General features: G+C 37.6%; 15 protein-coding genes across 15 annotated transcripts; 8 read left to right on the top strand and 7 right to left on the bottom strand.

Moving 5' to 3' along the window:
- Positions 1-332: 332 nt before the first annotated feature.
- Positions 333-689, top strand: VICG_00648 (uncharacterized protein; the record flags this gene model as incomplete). Its single annotated transcript, XM_007604038.1, has 1 exon — positions 333-689. The coding sequence occupies one exon, from the start codon at positions 333-335 to the stop codon at positions 687-689; it is 357 nt and encodes a 118-aa protein (XP_007604100.1).
- A 101-nt stretch (positions 690-790) lies between these two features.
- Positions 791-1,057, bottom strand: VICG_00647 (uncharacterized protein; the record flags this gene model as incomplete). The annotated part of the gene is made up of 1 exon (XM_007604037.1): positions 791-1,057. One exon carries the CDS (start codon positions 1,055-1,057, stop codon positions 791-793), a length of 267 nt encoding a protein of 88 aa, XP_007604099.1.
- Positions 1,058-1,557: 500 nt separating this feature from the next.
- VICG_00646 (uncharacterized protein) lies at positions 1,558-3,222 on the top strand (the record flags this gene model as incomplete). The annotated part of the gene is made up of 1 exon (XM_007604036.1): positions 1,558-3,222. One exon carries the CDS (start codon positions 1,558-1,560, stop codon positions 3,220-3,222), a length of 1,665 nt encoding a protein of 554 aa, XP_007604098.1.
- Positions 3,223-3,709: 487 nt separating this feature from the next.
- VICG_00645 (uncharacterized protein) lies at positions 3,710-4,456 on the bottom strand (the record flags this gene model as incomplete). The annotated part of the gene is made up of 1 exon (XM_007604035.1): positions 3,710-4,456. The coding sequence occupies one exon, from the start codon at positions 4,454-4,456 to the stop codon at positions 3,710-3,712; it is 747 nt and encodes a 248-aa protein (XP_007604097.1).
- A 393-nt stretch (positions 4,457-4,849) lies between these two features.
- VICG_00644 (uncharacterized protein) lies at positions 4,850-6,184 on the bottom strand (the record flags this gene model as incomplete). The annotated part of the gene is made up of 1 exon (XM_007604034.1): positions 4,850-6,184. One exon carries the CDS (start codon positions 6,182-6,184, stop codon positions 4,850-4,852), a length of 1,335 nt encoding a protein of 444 aa, XP_007604096.1.
- Positions 6,185-6,472: 288 nt separating this feature from the next.
- On the bottom strand, positions 6,473-7,657 carry VICG_00643 (uncharacterized protein; the record flags this gene model as incomplete). Its single annotated transcript, XM_007604033.1, has 1 exon — positions 6,473-7,657. The coding sequence occupies one exon, from the start codon at positions 7,655-7,657 to the stop codon at positions 6,473-6,475; it is 1,185 nt and encodes a 394-aa protein (XP_007604095.1).
- Positions 7,658-7,872: 215 nt separating this feature from the next.
- On the top strand, positions 7,873-9,825 carry VICG_00642 (uncharacterized protein; the record flags this gene model as incomplete). Its single annotated transcript, XM_007604032.1, has 1 exon — positions 7,873-9,825. The coding sequence occupies one exon, from the start codon at positions 7,873-7,875 to the stop codon at positions 9,823-9,825; it is 1,953 nt and encodes a 650-aa protein (XP_007604094.1).
- Positions 9,826-9,829: 4 nt separating this feature from the next.
- VICG_00641 (uncharacterized protein) lies at positions 9,830-10,582 on the top strand (the record flags this gene model as incomplete). The annotated part of the gene is made up of 1 exon (XM_007604031.1): positions 9,830-10,582. The coding sequence occupies one exon, from the start codon at positions 9,830-9,832 to the stop codon at positions 10,580-10,582; it is 753 nt and encodes a 250-aa protein (XP_007604093.1).
- A 154-nt stretch (positions 10,583-10,736) lies between these two features.
- VICG_00640 (uncharacterized protein) lies at positions 10,737-11,423 on the top strand (the record flags this gene model as incomplete). The annotated part of the gene is made up of 1 exon (XM_007604030.1): positions 10,737-11,423. One exon carries the CDS (start codon positions 10,737-10,739, stop codon positions 11,421-11,423), a length of 687 nt encoding a protein of 228 aa, XP_007604092.1.
- A 435-nt stretch (positions 11,424-11,858) lies between these two features.
- VICG_00639 (uncharacterized protein) lies at positions 11,859-12,173 on the top strand (the record flags this gene model as incomplete). Its single annotated transcript, XM_007604029.1, has 1 exon — positions 11,859-12,173. The coding sequence occupies one exon, from the start codon at positions 11,859-11,861 to the stop codon at positions 12,171-12,173; it is 315 nt and encodes a 104-aa protein (XP_007604091.1).
- A 99-nt stretch (positions 12,174-12,272) lies between these two features.
- VICG_00638 (uncharacterized protein) lies at positions 12,273-12,977 on the top strand (the record flags this gene model as incomplete). The annotated part of the gene is made up of 1 exon (XM_007604028.1): positions 12,273-12,977. The coding sequence occupies one exon, from the start codon at positions 12,273-12,275 to the stop codon at positions 12,975-12,977; it is 705 nt and encodes a 234-aa protein (XP_007604090.1).
- Positions 12,978-13,020: 43 nt separating this feature from the next.
- VICG_00637 (uncharacterized protein) lies at positions 13,021-13,920 on the bottom strand (the record flags this gene model as incomplete). Its single annotated transcript, XM_007604027.1, has 1 exon — positions 13,021-13,920. The coding sequence occupies one exon, from the start codon at positions 13,918-13,920 to the stop codon at positions 13,021-13,023; it is 900 nt and encodes a 299-aa protein (XP_007604089.1).
- Positions 13,921-13,953: 33 nt separating this feature from the next.
- VICG_00636 (uncharacterized protein) lies at positions 13,954-14,313 on the top strand (the record flags this gene model as incomplete). Its single annotated transcript, XM_007604026.1, has 1 exon — positions 13,954-14,313. One exon carries the CDS (start codon positions 13,954-13,956, stop codon positions 14,311-14,313), a length of 360 nt encoding a protein of 119 aa, XP_007604088.1.
- Positions 14,314-14,707: 394 nt separating this feature from the next.
- VICG_00635 (uncharacterized protein) lies at positions 14,708-15,157 on the bottom strand (the record flags this gene model as incomplete). Its single annotated transcript, XM_007604025.1, has 1 exon — positions 14,708-15,157. One exon carries the CDS (start codon positions 15,155-15,157, stop codon positions 14,708-14,710), a length of 450 nt encoding a protein of 149 aa, XP_007604087.1.
- A 175-nt stretch (positions 15,158-15,332) lies between these two features.
- Positions 15,333-16,442, bottom strand: VICG_00634 (uncharacterized protein; the record flags this gene model as incomplete). The annotated part of the gene is made up of 1 exon (XM_007604024.1): positions 15,333-16,442. One exon carries the CDS (start codon positions 16,440-16,442, stop codon positions 15,333-15,335), a length of 1,110 nt encoding a protein of 369 aa, XP_007604086.1.
- Positions 16,443-16,921: the final 479 nt, after the last annotated feature.

The following is a 16,921-nucleotide window of genomic DNA, read 5'->3' as shown; positions in this document are numbered from 1 at the left end:
GAGTTTTTGCTTATGTAGTTGGCATTTCTACTATGTTTGCGCAACAATGGATCCTTTGCACATGACGAGTATATTTACCACTGATATGCAGCTTAATCGCTTAACTTCTAAGTGAATTACATAGATAAGGATGCATGCAATATTGCTTGGCACCATTAATTTCTAGTCTGATCATAAAGCGGATACGGTAATTTATACCACTTCATGGTACCACTTGTGCTCATTTGTTGCTTGTTTCACATTTATTGCCACCTTCATTATGATTGGTTAAGTAATAACGACAAAGGAGCTCTGAAACACTTATTGGTAAAAATCCAGTAGGAGCAAGGAGAATGAACAGCAATATTCTCTTTGAAATATCCAAGTATTTGGAAAGACCCACCGGAATTAGGGCGCTAGATCAGGCATATGAGAGTCCTGAAGTGCTGAAACAGTGTAGGCAAAATGTTTCGGAGTTTTTGAACAGAAAATTACAGACAAGACCAACGAAGAACGACTTGGAGAAGAAGAACATAATACGAAAGTACATTCTAGACTTTGACTATATCCACACAGTGCTTGAGTCGATAGATTTTAGAGAGAATGAACCAAAAATTTCACCGAGAATAGCCAATATTGCCAAGAAAATAGACTTTGACATCAAAAGAAAGATGATTATACGTAAACTTGGGCTCGATAGAAATCAGTAATATTAAAAGCAAATTTTATATAAACTCTATAAATTTAGTGTTAAATCCTTAGATTAAATTAACCAAAATTTCAGGCATGGCAGGTAGCATTGGCCTTAAATTTACCTCTTAAATATTATAAATAGTAAAAGTAGAACCACAACGGCAATGGCAATAACATATTTGTAATACTCCATCATAATTTTCCATTTGGTTCTGTACGCAGATTCTTGTAAGCTGCTTGTGTGCTGTTCTAAGGAGAATGTTGTCTGGCTAACTTGTTTGTTCAGTTCACTCAAATCTTCAGCCTCTTTCAGTCTATCTTTCAGTTTTTCCTGAAGGTCCTGTACTTCTTTGTCTATTTGCTCAGTAATGTCCACGTCGTTCATCTTTGTTTGTTATTGAATTTTAGATTTCGCAATGGGCAAATAAACATAATCAAATATTAAAATTCCTGATTCAATACTAAAATGTATTCCCAGATAGTTGCACACTCCGCTCAAAGCCTTACTTCCAACGCTAAATGCCACGCTTGTCCCCAATATACACTGTTTGTGTTAAGGAGTAAATCCTTATTTATCAGACGGGTTTTGTCCAACAGTTACTTTCTAGGACATCTGAGCATACTTTGCTCTTTGCAACATTATGGAAGTATGCCTAGGCTTCATGTCTGTATACCCTATAGATTGTAACTTATATCTTAGAATAAATAGGCCAGGACAGCAAATAAACCCTTTTATTTTATTAGCAATATTAAAATCACATCATAGTTACATGCATATCAGCCACGGCACCATCATTTTTAAATCATTGCTCACCGTTCAGTACTACTCTAGGTGTTTCAGTTAGGTTTCAAAGTTATTTACAAAATCCTAGCCTGTGCGCAGAAATGGCAAAGCAAACAACAAAAGAGAGATTACTAGTTAAATCAAGCATGAGATTAGTAGCAAAGCCAAGGAATACGTCAATAACGACCAACATCTTAGGATTCTTTTCAATGCTGATCATGGGTCTTTTGATTAACATGACGTTTGCTATATTTCTTGTGCTTAATCCTAAAAGAATTTGCAACGGAATACTTAGTATGCTACTAACACTCATACTTTTTGTTACTCTAAGACCGCTGCAGTTTCTAAAAAACTCAATGCCATCAGGATCAACTGTAGCTACGTATCTTATGTTTAAAGTGTCGACAAATATGGCTTCTGTACTAAGAATAATACTAGACAATGTAATACCTGTACTACTTCTATTTACGAGCACCTTTATGTGCCATGATTATTTGAGTGCATGCACATCTTTAATTATTCAAGGAATGATCCCACAGTCGGTAATTGACTTTATAGCAGAATATCTTGACATATATGTACTGGAGAAAATATTTGTATCTATTGGCATCGGCTTAGTATGTACGAGACAGAGATTGAGAGATCATCAAGATATAGTAGTCGTTGTTTCGGGAATATTGTTCATACTCACATTTGTTATAGTACAAATGTTTCACTCAAAGAGCTACACCAGGATAATAGAGAACATGCCCATGGCTGAATCAATGTCGACATCTCTTTTTTCAGTATATGCAATATTAGGTACATGCAGTGTGCTGTACTATGCCTCCATCAAACTTGTGGATTACGACCCTGCTGGACAGTTTTTTAAATACTTAAGAGACAAGATATCCTCATTAGCACCAGTAGTTGATCATATCTATCCACGGCCGGTTGCTGCTGGTGTGCAGCAGCCAGTAGCAAATCCACCGGTAGCGAATCAACCAGTAGTAAATCCACCAGCACCCCTTGTACTTCCTTCTGCTAGAATAAGACTGATAATAAGATGTCTTAGGTACCTGATCTTACTGGTAAATTATGGCATTCCACTATTTTTAACTGGGATAGTATCGTATTTCATATTACTTCCTAATATCATTGATATGTTCTTTGTATTTTCCATACTTCTGACAAAGAGCAAGTACCCTCACCTTCCAGCCATAGAAATCCCAACAGCCGTGGGCACGTTCAACATTCAGCTAATTTTTAAGCCGATATTACTGATTATGATACAGTCAGTTTCTATAAAATTGTACAATGTCCTCTACAACAAAAAAATTGAAGAGTATAACATAGAAACAAATAAAAAAAAGAAGTTAATAGAAGACAAAAGAAAAAATGCAAAAAAGGACCTCAATGCTCCAATAACAAGTCAAGAAATACAAGAGGTATCAACGATAGTAGATGAAATTTGGGGAACTTTTGTGCTAGGGTTTATACACCCAAACTATGTTATACCAGTACTGTTATTAATCCTATCAGTCCTTAACTTCAATAGTGTATTTCTCAGCATTAACATAATGGTTTTTTCTTTTGGGCTGTGCTGTATTGTGGCACCTTTGTTATACCTGGTTGGTATATTGCTTCGATATTCCCTTAAAGAGAAAAGTTTAATTAAACAAGCCATCATAATAGCTATCACTGTAGGCGTGACAGTGGGAATATTGTACCATACATACTTATTTTATCTATACTACGAACAATTCTCGAGTGGGCAAACAATGTAGTTATCAATGTATTTCAAGAACTTGAAAAACATCAAGCCCATGTCCAGAATGCTACATTTGCTGGACCTATAATGCAAAGTCCAAGCGCCAACCTCACAATAACAGCACCAAATTGAAGTGGCCATAATAAAACACAGCGCAATCAAAGCTGTCCAAGTGTCGATTCATTATAGAAATGTATTACGCCACCTAGACGGATATTGACTAATAAAGCCCTAAGAGATTTTTTGTAATAAAATTTTTGCCTTTGAGTTTTCAGGTTGATCCTTTTGAATATTTTTAAAAAACTCAATCACTCGAGAGATGTCAATGCTTTCACCTTCAATTTCAGCAAGGAGATTCAGAGCTTCGATAAATTTGTCGAGATCCTTCCGATTCTTAACCGTAATCGAAGGGATGTTATTTTTGCAGTAGTTTTCAAAGCAATCTTCAAAGTCCTTCACAAAGCCAGTTTTTCTTTTGTTGTCGTTAATTTCCTGCTTGATTTCTAATACTTCGCAACAAAGTTCAAATAGTAAAAATAACTGCCTTGTCTGTAAAGAAGATCAAAGTAATAGAAGAAGTCAAGCAAAAGTTGTCTTGAGAAAGACAATTCGTAAAGTTCGAGAAGAAAGCTGATTTCCCTGGACTCAAATCTGCATCTCAGTGACTTTAGAAAGCCGATCAGTGAGGAAAGACCAGCATATCTCTTTGGATCTGCCAGAATATCCGACTTTCTGATATGGTCATTGATTAAAGCAGTTTTAAACTGGTCCATGGGAACAACAAAGGTTGAAGCTTCATAATTCTTCAATTTAAACAAGCCATCGTTTTCGCTTGTTCTTAGATAATTGCTACTGGCTGCCTTTAAACAGCCATCTTTAATCTGCGTTTTGTCATCGCCGGTGTCTTCATGGTGTGCATAGCATTGATCGTAATGTTGATTAACTTTCTCCATAAAACTCCTAAAGTCCTCTCTTTTTACAAAATGTGAAACAAAAATCTCATCGTATAGGTGTAAAAGTGATAGAAATAGACTCCTTCTAATATACGTCTTTATCCTTCTTCCCTCCTCTACTGGCATACAACCATCCAGAATGTCAATTAGCTCAGATCCAACCATACTCTTTTGGTTCGCATTTCCTACGGTAGCATGCTCTGTATTTAATATGCCCATGCTACACTCTGAGCCATTTCCGCCAGATATTTTACTGCCCTCAGCCCCCATACCTTTCTTTGTACTAGAGTCTGTCATGAAGAAGGGTGCGTTTTAAGCATTGTTTGCACAGTCTCAATTATTTGATTTAGGGAATAAAATTGCATGCCAATGTTGATTGACCATATTGCTAAAGGCGCAAATTTATACTCGCAAGAGCAGGCCATGATGCATTTCCATTTCATTTAAAAGATTTTGAGGTGGTCGTTATAATACACAGCATTTATTGAAACTGCCAAGAGCCTCGAAAATTGCTTTCTTTTTCTCTTAGACCCACTGATTGAAACCCATCACAATAACTTGTTTGCATAATGTTTCTCCTAACTCTTATAGTGATACTGAATACAAGTGCCTATATTTAATTAAATGCACATTGCTTGTTATCTACAACTACTGGCTTTCTTTGCATGCTATCCATCTGCACCAGCCAATTCATTTGGTACTTATCCGACAGGAGTCACATATTTCGTTAATGATTTGCTGAATTTTGCCGATTTTACTATTGAGAATAGCATCGGAGAAGAGTCTGGTCTCAACTGTTTGATACAAAAAACTCCTAATCTCGTGGTTTTGAATGTATTTCAATAAAAACGAAATAGTCTCGGGATTGACAGGTGTAATCAAAGTAAAACTGCTGCCATTCCGGACTATCTTCTTTGAACTCTTCATCAGTCTCTGATAGATTGAAGAATTTTCATCATATACTTTAGTATAATCAAAGGTGTCAGCTATGAAATTAATATCAAACTGGTCGCTCTTCTCGGGCTCAAATGAGTATCTGTCCAAAAAATTTCTCAGCACTCCTCTCAAGGCATTCATGCACCCACTTAAATCAAAAATGAAATTGGCTTCGGATTTTTTCTTACCGAAGAAGTCTTCTTGATCGACCTTAACAAACATAGCTGATGACTTGTTAATAATAAACGACATATTATCTATAATGCACTCAACAGCCTTGGCTATTTTTACACACAGGACCTCCAGCATGGATATTCTATTTCCACCCTGCTGTACGTTAATAGGATCTTCATCGTTAATACTCTTACTTGTGACTAATATTATGTCTTCAAATAGCCTAAAAACTTCTTTTTGAAAATGCTTAAGGCAGTAATCATCAAATTTCGAAATGGATTGTAGATCAACAACAACATTGTAGAAATGACTATTTTCAATCTCATTTCTAACGATAAAATCCAGTAATTTCTTATTGATTTCATCTGAAAACTGCTGGTAGCTTCGTAGTATTATTTTATAATATTCGAAAACACCTTTGATTTGGAATAGTCTGGGATCTCCTAGAACACTCAAAGCCTTTACAATCAGTTCAGACTTTCGTGTGGGATCCTGGCTGACTAGAAAGCTTTTATATAGGTTCCTAGCATCCGCAATCATGGCACATATTTCGTATTTTGCCTTTATTTCTTGGTTTTCCAGATCAGCTGCCAGTACATTCTCGTTGGATGGCAAAACTTCAATAATGTGTAGGGATGCAAGCTTGTTTTCCACATCACAATAGGTATTTAAAATGGTGTTGTTCATTTGTTTGTAATCGCTGAATGTTTGGAATGCTTCGCTAAACCCTTGGAAGTTTGAGGAGATTATCTTATCCATTGTTTGTTCTAACCTGTGGAGCATTCCGTGAAACTCCCTGTGCTTGCTGGGATTCGAAGATACTCTTAGGGCCATTTGTAACGGATTGAAGTTCTCGTGTAGTGTTTGATCCCAGTCTACCTTCAGTTCTTTTAAAATGTTTTTCCCCTCTTCCATGGGGTTTACAAACTTATGCCTTTTAGCACAACTATAAAAATACTGGAAAACATATGTGAAGTAGACAAACTGACCAGATACGCACTATGTTACTTGCAAGCCTTTATGCTAAGTTCCTACGACATAATTACAGAAGACAAATTTTTGATGAGCGATATTTAACTAGCTTTAGCTATATGACACATCAGCTTATATTGGGAATATGCATATTATGAAGAACACATTTATTATTAAATAGCAATAAACAGAAGTGGTACCAGAAAAAAATGATAAAGCCAACCTCCGTCTCTACGACGGATCAAATAAAGCTTCAAGCGCTGCATAGTTCAATTTAGAAGATACCTTCTTATCCAAGCTTAGAAATGCTTCCTCAACCGTATTAAATCCATGCCTCTTTGAATGCCTTCTGACACTTTCTTTGCGCAACTTCCTCTTCTCCTGAGCTTCTTTTAGGTATTCCCCATACATCTGGTCCCAGATCACAGCCTTGGTCTTGGCCTCATCCTCATTCAGCAAAAAATCATCAAAGTCAAATGTCTCGGCATCCTTCATCTCGACACTGTCGTCCTCAAACGTGGTTATTGGTGTGTCAAAATGAGTCTCTTCGATTCTTTCCTCAGACACTTCCGCCTGCAAGGCTTTTTTAAATACTGGTGGATTCTCCTCCTTGCTAATCCAAACATCCATAAATTGATCAATCTGCAGTTCTGCACTCTCAGTGTCCCGCATCTCTTCTAATCGCTTGTTTATTGTTGCAATGGAGGCATGGACTGCCCTGGCCACCTCTGCAATGTCTCGTTCTTCGTTAAAAATCCTGGAGGCTATCAGAAGGGCAGCACCGCAGGAATTGTTTGGTCTTCTTCCTTCCAAAATCCAATCCTTTTTCATCCTGCTTACAAGTAAAGTACTGAAGTTGAGAATTTCTTTGTTTTTGAACTTCAACTGTGAGCAGAACCGGTGCATATAGAGAGAAGGATCAATAAGGGGAATATCTATGCCCAGTAGCTGTCTTATCTTCAAGAACACCTTTCCAATTTTAAATAAATCGATTCTTAGCTCATTTGAAAAGTCAATAAGGAGATGAGGAGTAGACTCCTGCCTGCAAGTGATGTAGACACATGCACTAAGAGTGTAAAGAATGGACTTGCCTTTGCTTAGCGAATATTGAAGGCACAGCTTGTACCATCTGAATGCGCACTCAGCATGGTCGTTTCCCAAGCTAAGCTTGAGACAGATGCTCTTCAATGTGTTTTTTATATAGTAGCTTGAGTCTATGAACTGTGTACCGATATTTGTATTTTCAACATTTACAATTTTACCGTAGAGGACTGTTTTGGAAGTTGTAGAGTCGAACTGTAGAGCACTTACAACCGTGTTTTCTTCATGAACCATCCCACATTCTCCACAGTAGACTGATCCTCTAGCAGCGTCTGTATGAAAATCTAAAGATCCGCAGTTGGAGCATTTCGCCATTCAAGGGGTAAAAAAGATGGTTGGAAATGTGAAAATGAAAGTAAAGAAAATGCAAACAGCAGGCATTGCAAAAACTTCAAAGACTGTTTATTCAAAGCTCACCTGGAGCCAAAACACTGAATATTAAAAGCCAAAGCTCTATAGTATTGATTAATGAATGGGCTGAAGATTGGATCATTATTCAAAATTTTTGTAAAAAATTTTGAGCTAACCTCATGATCTTTAAAAGCCGGGTCGACAACAGTGAATATCACTTCCAAGTACTAAACAATGGAATCAGAGCGTTGATCATACGAAACGACATATTCACTAAGGCAAGCTGCGCCCTCTCAGTCGGTGTTGGATCTTTCGACGAGCCAGATGATATTCCAGGACTAGCTCATTTTTTGGAGCATATGCTCTTCATGGGAACCGAGAAGTATCCAGGTGAAAACATGTTCTTTGAGTTTATAAGCCAGCACAATGGGTATAGCAATGCTTTTACCTGTGACGAGCACACTACTTACTATTGCGATGTTGACTCCGCTTATCTAGAGCAGATGGCTGACATGTTTTCACAGTTTTTTATTTCTCCACTTTTCAAGAAAGATACTGTTGAAAGAGAAATAAGCGCAGTAGACTCTGAATATTTAAATTCACTTAATAGCGAAGGATTCAGGATGGGAGCACTGTGCAGTGAACTAGTCAAGGAGGGTCGAGTTGAAGGAAGATTTAGCTGTGGAAATGCAGAAACACTTAGACAGAAAAATATTCTTGAAGCAGTTGTTAATTTCTGGAAAACGAAGTACTCCAGTAATTTGATGAGTCTGATTATTTGTGGGTCGGAAAGCTTGGAAAAACTCAAGGAAATATCTGTGCTTTTTGAAGCTATTCCAAACCTTAGTATTATCAAGAAAGTCGATGAAGCTTCAAGCAATTGTTCTCTCGCGGTAGATCTATTCAAATCTGAAGTTCTTTCAAAAATAGTTCATTTCAAGCCCCTGTGTGACAAAAAGGAATTAACAGTCATTACAATGCTTTCACCTCTACGTGAGCATTTCAAGCTTAACCCTCTTGGATACATCAAACATCTCTTCACCAGGAAAGAGCCTAATGGTCTTCTTTCGAGACTCAAAAATGAGCAATTATCATTTGATGTATGCTTTGAGTATACTTACTACAACAATTATACCGAAGTCAAAATGGATATTAGTCTTACAGACAAAGGGTTTAAGCATCATTGTAGAATCCTGAGCATTGTCCACGAGTTTCTCTCAAATTTAACAGTGGACGAAGATGAGTATGCACGATTGGGTAGATTGCTGAGCGAAGAGTTTGATTTTAAGCAGATTGATACCCCAATTAAAATAGCAGAGTGTGTAAGCACTGATATCTTGTACTATCCCATCGAATATGTACTAAAGTATGCCTATATTTCTGAAAGGTTCGATAGCAACTTGATCAATAGCTGCATTGCTAATATTTCCAACAGAAACAACTGGGTAATTCTACTTTCTGATCCAAACGGGTCCTTTGACTCTAAAGACAAGTACTATGGAGTGGAGTATATGGTGCATGAACCTAATAATCATCCCAGCGGGGAAAGCTTAGACAGCAGTGTACCAAACACTAAGGTTTCTAATGACAGTCTTGTAGCTAATTTCCTTGAAAATATTGAAGTTATTGAGTCGGGAAATAGATTTTTGAAGAGGAAAAAATATGAAAATGGAGAGGTAAACCTTGTTTTTGACAGCAAGTTCAAGGTTCCAAAGGCTGAATTAAGCATCATTTTCTCATCTGAAGAGATCAGAAATGACCCTCTGGCATATGAAGTTTGTTTTTCAATACTTGCAGACATGTTCAATGAGAAGTTTGACAGACAGTTGGCGAATGCACATGTTACACTATCAACAACTATTGGCATACATGGTGTCATGGTCAAACTTGAAGGATTTTCAACTAAAATGGTCTCCATGGCCAAAATGTTCTTTAAAACTTTATTTGATTCAAACGAAACAAGTACAAAAGATGCTTTAATCTCAGACGATAGGTTTGAGGTTGTCAGACAGGAAATTCAGAATCGGTACTCAAGCATAATTGTTAAAAGCCCATTTAAAAGACTGTTTGAGGTGTTCTCTAACAGAGTGACTTCATCAAAGTCTACTGAAGAGCTTTTTAGAGCAAATTAAAAAGTTGGGAAAGGATCAAGTAAAATTTGTTGAAAATTTTTACTGCACAATTCTATCCGTTGGAAATACGAAATTTGAAGATCTGGAAAACTTATTCAATTTTATCGGCAGTAATTCTAGGAAACCATTGATCAATATTGATTCGTCTGTAAACACAGTTGAATTTAAGACGCTTGACAAATTCAATACTGGAGTTTGCATGTTTTACAGAATTAATGGCCAGAGAAGTGAAGTTGATTTCAAGGACCACGAAGAGTTAGAGACGGTCCCTACCAATTCTGAGGTAAGCGTCTATGATTACAATACCGCTATTGGTAGACTGATCCAACAGATTGCCCATGAAAGATTTTTCCATGAGCTTCGTACAACCGAGGAGCTGGGATATGTTGTATACTGTGCTGTAAAACATATTCTCTCATCTGAATATTTGGTGTTTGTTGTTCAGAGTGAAAAGTCTATTGATTTTCTTGAGCAAAGAATTCTTAAGTTTGTGATTGACCTGAAGACCCATATTTCTGAAATGGACAGCGAAGAATTTGAAAGCCACAAAGAGAGTCTTATTGGGTTTTATGAGGAGCCGATTGTCAATCTCGAAGACTTGAGTACAGCAATTACCAATCAGCTAACTAAGGGAAATATTGATCTGAATTATGACAGAAAGATGGTTGAGATAGTCAAAAAATTGACAAAGCAGAACATTGGTGACTCAGATATTCTTAACGAGTATGTAAGAGTCAATTCGATCAAACACCAGTAAGTAAATCTTATTTTTAATTTAATATCAATCTCTATGTGCATCCAATTGTGTTCCATGCTGCCAATGCTTTGGCAATCAATTAAATGATAGTTGAAACATATGTTACCAATCATTCATGTTGAGGTTCATTTGATGCCAATGGAAGGCTGGCAATATGCAAACTGAAAGCACCACAGACAACCATTCCAAGCACTGTCTGCACAACGTTGGAGTAAAACACAGGCTTTCTCTTTCATTTTCTGAAGATATCAATTTTGAAAAATTTCAAATCTTCAACATTCCGCTAAAAACAACGTACATTGCAGTGTATAAGAATACTCTCCTTGCCAAGTGCAGCAATACACTTAAAATCTTCTCGTTTGATTCAAACATGACACTTAGACTACTGCAGTCCCATAGTATGTGTTTTACGTCGTATATCTCTCAATACCTGCCTGAATCTGCACTAACATTGTCGTACAAAATCATGTTAAACCTACTAAATGACGGAATTTCGTTCAAAAAAGCCGAAGAGTGTCTGTGCAGACTAATGGACGAGTTAGAATTTGACAAAATTGCAAAGACACAAATTTCTAGCAACGGTGTTTTAATCACCTACAAGGGTGGCAACAGGAGATATTTTAACTCTGAAATGGATGAAGTATCAGAAAATGCTCGAGTGCTGCCTGCCAATAATATTTCAGTTAAAGTATCTAAAAATGATATCGAAGTTAGAACGAATTGCGAAACTGTAATCAAGAGGAGCTTTGGACGAGCATTAAAGACTTTATCTGACGAAAACTTAGTGTTTCTACTAAAAGAAGATTCTTTAATTGCAATAGTGTTTGATATCAATCAATAAATGCATATTGTATTCGCTAAGTATTGTGCACACGCCAGAGCACACAGGTGATGGCCTATTTTATGTTTTTGCTTTCGCGACACTGTTTGTCTTCATTATACTCATGTCGCCTATTGTTAATAATCGGTAATATTCTCTTGTAATATTTTACAAGCATGCTAGTGTGTGCATGTGGCAGTTTACTCTACACATAACTTAAATAATTTTACATGCACAATCATGCTTCATTTATAAAAACAGAAGGCCTCTCTCCGCAATGATCGACTGGTATGAGCCCGGAGAAGACTCGTACACTATGCATGATATTCTAAAACAAGAAAATATTACGGAGAAAGTCGTCGTAGATTTAGGATGCTCTACTGGATTCCTAACCGATCTCTCTGCTCCTCTAATTTTGTTGTTTCAATAGATTTGAACACAAAAGCACTGCTGCAAATGAAAGAAAAGAATGCCATACGGACTGATCTTTTAAGAGGAATCAACCAGGATAAGATTGATGTCGTTGTATTTAATCCTCCGTACGTTCCTGATTTCGACTGTCCCATCGTCGGTGGAGGTGTGAATGGAAGGGAAGTCATTGATAGATTTGTAAATGAAATAGCTGTCAATGTATTTTACTTACTTGTAATAGAGGCCAATAAGCCGTTAGAGATATTGGAAAATATTAGAGGAAAAGGATACGAGGTCGATGTACTGAAGGTTAGGAAAATAGTAGGAGAAACACTGATAATACTCAGAGCAGCTAAATAAATGGATACGTGCATAGTGTAAGTTTATGTTAGTTATTTGTACGACAGATATCAAAGGATGTACTTTTAACTAAAGATGTCTCTTGCCCTGTAAGCTTCAATGGACCTATACTTTGAGATCAAAAAACAACGAGACAAATTAGAGGCACCGGTGGACAGCATGGGCAGTTCATGTGTGGGCCATGCATATCCCAAGGATATCAAAAACTTTCAAATACTTGTATTCCTTCTTCTCTCCTCCCAAACAAAAGATGAAATAACATACTCTGCCATTGAATCTTTGAATGGAACATTGGGGATACTTACCCCGGAAAATGTGCTGAACTCAAGAGAAGAGGATGTGTCAAAATGTCTTAAGAAGGTAGGGTTTCACAATAAAAAACTGAAGTTTCTGTATGAAATCAGTCGAAAAGTGAAAGATAAAATGCCAGAAACCTTCGAAGAGCTTCTGAAACTTCCTGGCGTGGGAAAGAAGATGGCAAATCTGTATTTGAACCATGCGCTAGGTAGAAATGAAGGAATATCAGTAGACACACATGTTCATAGAGTCTCAAATAGAATAGGATTGGTGTGTACAAAGGATCCGGAGCATACAAGAAGGGCCCTAGAGAGCATATTCGACCGAGATGAGTGGCCCGAAGTGAACCGGGTGTTCGTGGGGTTTGGGCAGATGATCTGCAAGGCAATTAAGCCTAAGTGTGGGGAGTGTAGTGTGCAGGATAGATGTCCGTACTATAATATGGTAATCGCATCAAAGAATAACAAAGTCAATAGCAAGGTAAATGGCAGTAATACTTCAAGCTAAACAAGGAAGCCGTTCATAAATTATTAACTTTTTATTAAGTTGACTACTTCTTTTGCTCCTCTAATTTTCTTTGATACTCAGCATTCAATGTCTCAAGCGCCTGCTCAAACCTCTTCTTTAAAATAGGATTGACAGCCCTGTCGAACTGTTCTTGTTTTTCCTTGATTTTCTGTTCAAGCTCCAAAATCTCTGGCGATTTTAAAAGTTCACTTTTCGAGTCGTTTAGTTTGGCATGCTGTTCAGGCTTGGTGGGAGACTCGTCTATATTGGCTGGCTCAACTGACCTCATGGACTTATCTCGAATAATACCACTTGGTTTGACTTGCTGCTCGAATACCCCTTTGGAATGCTCTGATGTTCCAGTACCTTCTGCTTCTCTTCCATTTCCAGCCACTTCCAAAGCATTCTCCTCTGTTCTCGCTTGGGCTTTTGGGACTTCTGCAGCAGTGCTTTTAAAACTTATAAGCTCACTTTCAATTTCGGCTGCTAGCATATCAATGTCAGCCTCCGTACTATCCTTTTCGCTCATAGCAACCTCAACCTTAAGCGCTTTGGAGTCTGCCTTGAGCAACTCGGCGACCTTTCTTTCAATCCTCTCTACATCTTCTGTTCGGACTGCAGTCTTAGCAAACCTTCTCTCTCTTGCATAATACATCGGAGGTGTTAATCCTGATGATTCATACTTGCATATCTCGTCATCTACGTTGAAATTGCTGTCCTCATACACCACAACAAGGGCGGATATATCTGCTATTTTATACAGTTTGTTGTCCACCACTTTCTGACTCTCAACAATTGTAGGAAGTTTGCATATTATTCCAGGATATGTTCTAGCTCCCACCATGAAGTTAACCTCCTTCTGAGATGTTTTAACCAGTTTGCAATCCTTTGGGTTAACATTTCTGAGTGTTTCTGGTAGTCTTAGGATGAATTCCTGCTCCATTTATAACACCCTTCTTTTAGAAAGGTGGCTTGAATGAAAGCTTTTCAGAGGGGAAATAAGATAGTGTTTTCAAAGAACGAAAACTACAAGGAAATGGAAAGAGCGATACAGCTTTTGAGTGAAGAGTTTGAAAGATTAAAGAACATCTGTGAGGATAGAGCAACAGAGACGTTTCCCGCGGAGGTGATTAAAAGGATAGTAGAGAAGGGAAATGAGCTGAGGGAAATGGGAAAGGACATTGAGATTCCTGAGGATTATATGAGGTTTATGATTGAGGAAAAGAATGTTTTAAGGTACTTCGAAGGAATAGTACAAAAGGCAGAGAAGGAAGTGTGTAAGTATGAGGAAAAGACCGAGCGCTTAAGAAAGTTTGCAGAGATGCTTGATAATTGACATCAAGTGTTTTTAATGTACTTAATGAATGCTTGATACTCGATAGTTAAAGTAGATTTGATTGGGCAAGGTTAGAATAGTATCCATTTTATTAAACAAATAAGCTTTATTTTATCTATTAAACTGAGTTTCTACATCATCACTTTGTACTTTTCGGTACCGTAAAAATCATCAATTAAAAGCTCTTGCTCAGCCAGAACCCAATCCCGTATTTCATAAATCCACTCTTTGGGTTTTGTATTCATCTTTTCAAAGGGCACAAGTCCGTTGCCTTTGGCATTCTCTATAATCTTCGAACAATCAAATGAATACTCATGAACAATCCTTACACTCTCCTCCGAGGAGCATTTTTCAATAAAATCGCTCATAAATTTATCCACAAAAATATCCTCGGTTATCTCCCGGTTTTTTTTTCTTCAAGTGTTGCTCCTCGAGTATTTTTAAATACGCTTCTGAGGGATGCTCCCTTCGGAAGGAGTCTCAGGGCATGAAAAAGCGACTCTTCGCATTCTACATCATGCCTATTTGTTAATTGGGTTTTTAAAGCTATTTGCTGCTCCATAAACTTGACTAGCTCCTTTATTTGATATTGCTCTTCATGGTATGTGTCCTCAATTAGGTATCTGCAGTCCAGATGAGATGTGTTAGCACTGCCTTCATTACTATCGTCTTTGCCATCAGACTTTTGGACTGAAATTGCCTTCTTGATCAGTGACTCAAGATAGAAACTAAAAATCTCAGTTATAATGTTCAATGCTTGCTCTGTGGATCTTTCAAAGCCCAGCTGAAGAAGAACCTCTGTTGAGACTAATTTGAGGAGTTTCTTGTTTATGTCTGTTTTCATTCCAGCACTTTTTGGGGTGGCATAAAGATGACAAGCATGGGATTGCAATAGATCGGTAGTATAAGTTGTGCATGGCTACACTTGAATTAGTTTTACTCTGTACTAAAATTATAGCTAATGAGCAAATGTCGTCTTTTCTATAAAATTTACGCCAGTTATAGTTTTATTTACAAATTTAATGAAGTTCTTTGTGATTAACAACAATACCATTACTACGTCTTGTGTCTCTGTCATTGGCCGGCTGTTCATGGTTTTCTCCATAGTGTGGCTCATCTGTATGAACACTATGCTGCTCACCATGGCTATAGTGATTAGGTTCATTTAAATGCGGCTCATGCTCGTCGCGGTGGTTATGGTGGTTGTAGTGATGATCGTCAATTCTGTGGCAACTATCATCATCATGAACATCGTGTCTTCTGTGATAGTAACCGTCATCTCCGTGGAAGAATCCGTGGTCATGATGGTTGTACTGGCTGTCCTCATATTCAATGTTTCGTGTAAAATCGTGTCCAAAGTTTTTAACAAATCTTCCTGCTATATTATATCCATATCCCTTTATTCCCCCGTCAGAAAGAGTCTTATGAGTCAGCATTCCCAGATCCTTAGTGAAAATGCCTGTTTTATCGTAGTTTGCATTACAGAACTGCACATATTGGCAAATATCAGCCAATATGGCACCATTAATGCCCTGAATCTGGGATATGCTCTTTGTTGAGAATATTCTGTACAGTCCTTCGGCTATTTTGTGCTTCATTATTTCAGGATCAGTAAGGAGTATACCGTGAATCTTTCCACATCGATTCTTACTTGCCATATGGCTACTTGTGGGCAGAAATGCATTGTTGTGTCTACAGTCCACTAGCAGTATTTTGTTGTCTCCTAGCGAGTGAGGGTCCTTAAAGTCGTTCAAGAAATTTTCAGTTATTGCCGTTATGTTTGAAAAATATCCACAGTATTTTTCGTGTAGTTCGGAATACTCATGTTTGAAAAGCTCGGAATAATCGGCCTTGAACTGCACGTTCGTACCCTTCAATGTCTTATTCACAGCGTTGAATATTGCCCCGAAATAGTGCTTTATGTGTGCAGATTCAAACTCTGTATGGGATGGCTCAATGTGCTCAGTAAAGGCATGTGGGAGAATGTGGTGGATGTAGTTTGTAATCACATGGCGAGAATTTCTATCAGCATATATCTTTACGCCTATTTGGTATGTTCCCTCATCGTTTAGGCAACCTTTCTGATATGATAACAGCAAGAGTGCAAATATTAAAAACATGTGTGGCATATCCAAACAGGGCATTTATTTAAAGATATGACATGACAGGTGAGTATGTGTATCAGTGATGACTGTTACTGAATAAATGAAACGGTATCAAGTGTAATGAGCAGGAAGATGGTTTGGTGGTTGTATCAGATAAAACTTCGTTTTATATGCTAGCAGCTAATGCTGGTGTGATCCGTCTTTTTGCCAGATACTCCTTGTTGTACAAAATTAATTTAAATCGTCAATATCTACATCCTCTGGAGCTAGGTTTTAGTCATGTTTCACTTATCTATCAGTTGAGCTATCCTTTTTTATGCAAACTATTAAGGCTACAAAGAGACAATCACGTTAGACGCAATAACATTCACTGCGCAAAACATTTCCAGGAACTTTGTTTCAGACATCAAGAGCACATTACTGAAGTAGAAATGCATAGTATTCGTAAAGAGAATAGCCAAAGCCGGATGAGGGGATTCTCATAAATCTACTTCTGGGGCTTT

The sequence above is a fragment of the Vittaforma corneae genome (genome assembly GCF_000231115.1).
Source record: "Vittaforma corneae ATCC 50505 unplaced genomic scaffold supercont1.4, whole genome shotgun sequence".
NCBI lineage: Eukaryota > Fungi > Microsporidia > Nosematidae > Vittaforma > Vittaforma corneae.
The sequence above is the reverse complement of the archived record's forward strand: the minus strand, read 5'-3'. Positions and strand labels throughout refer to the sequence as shown.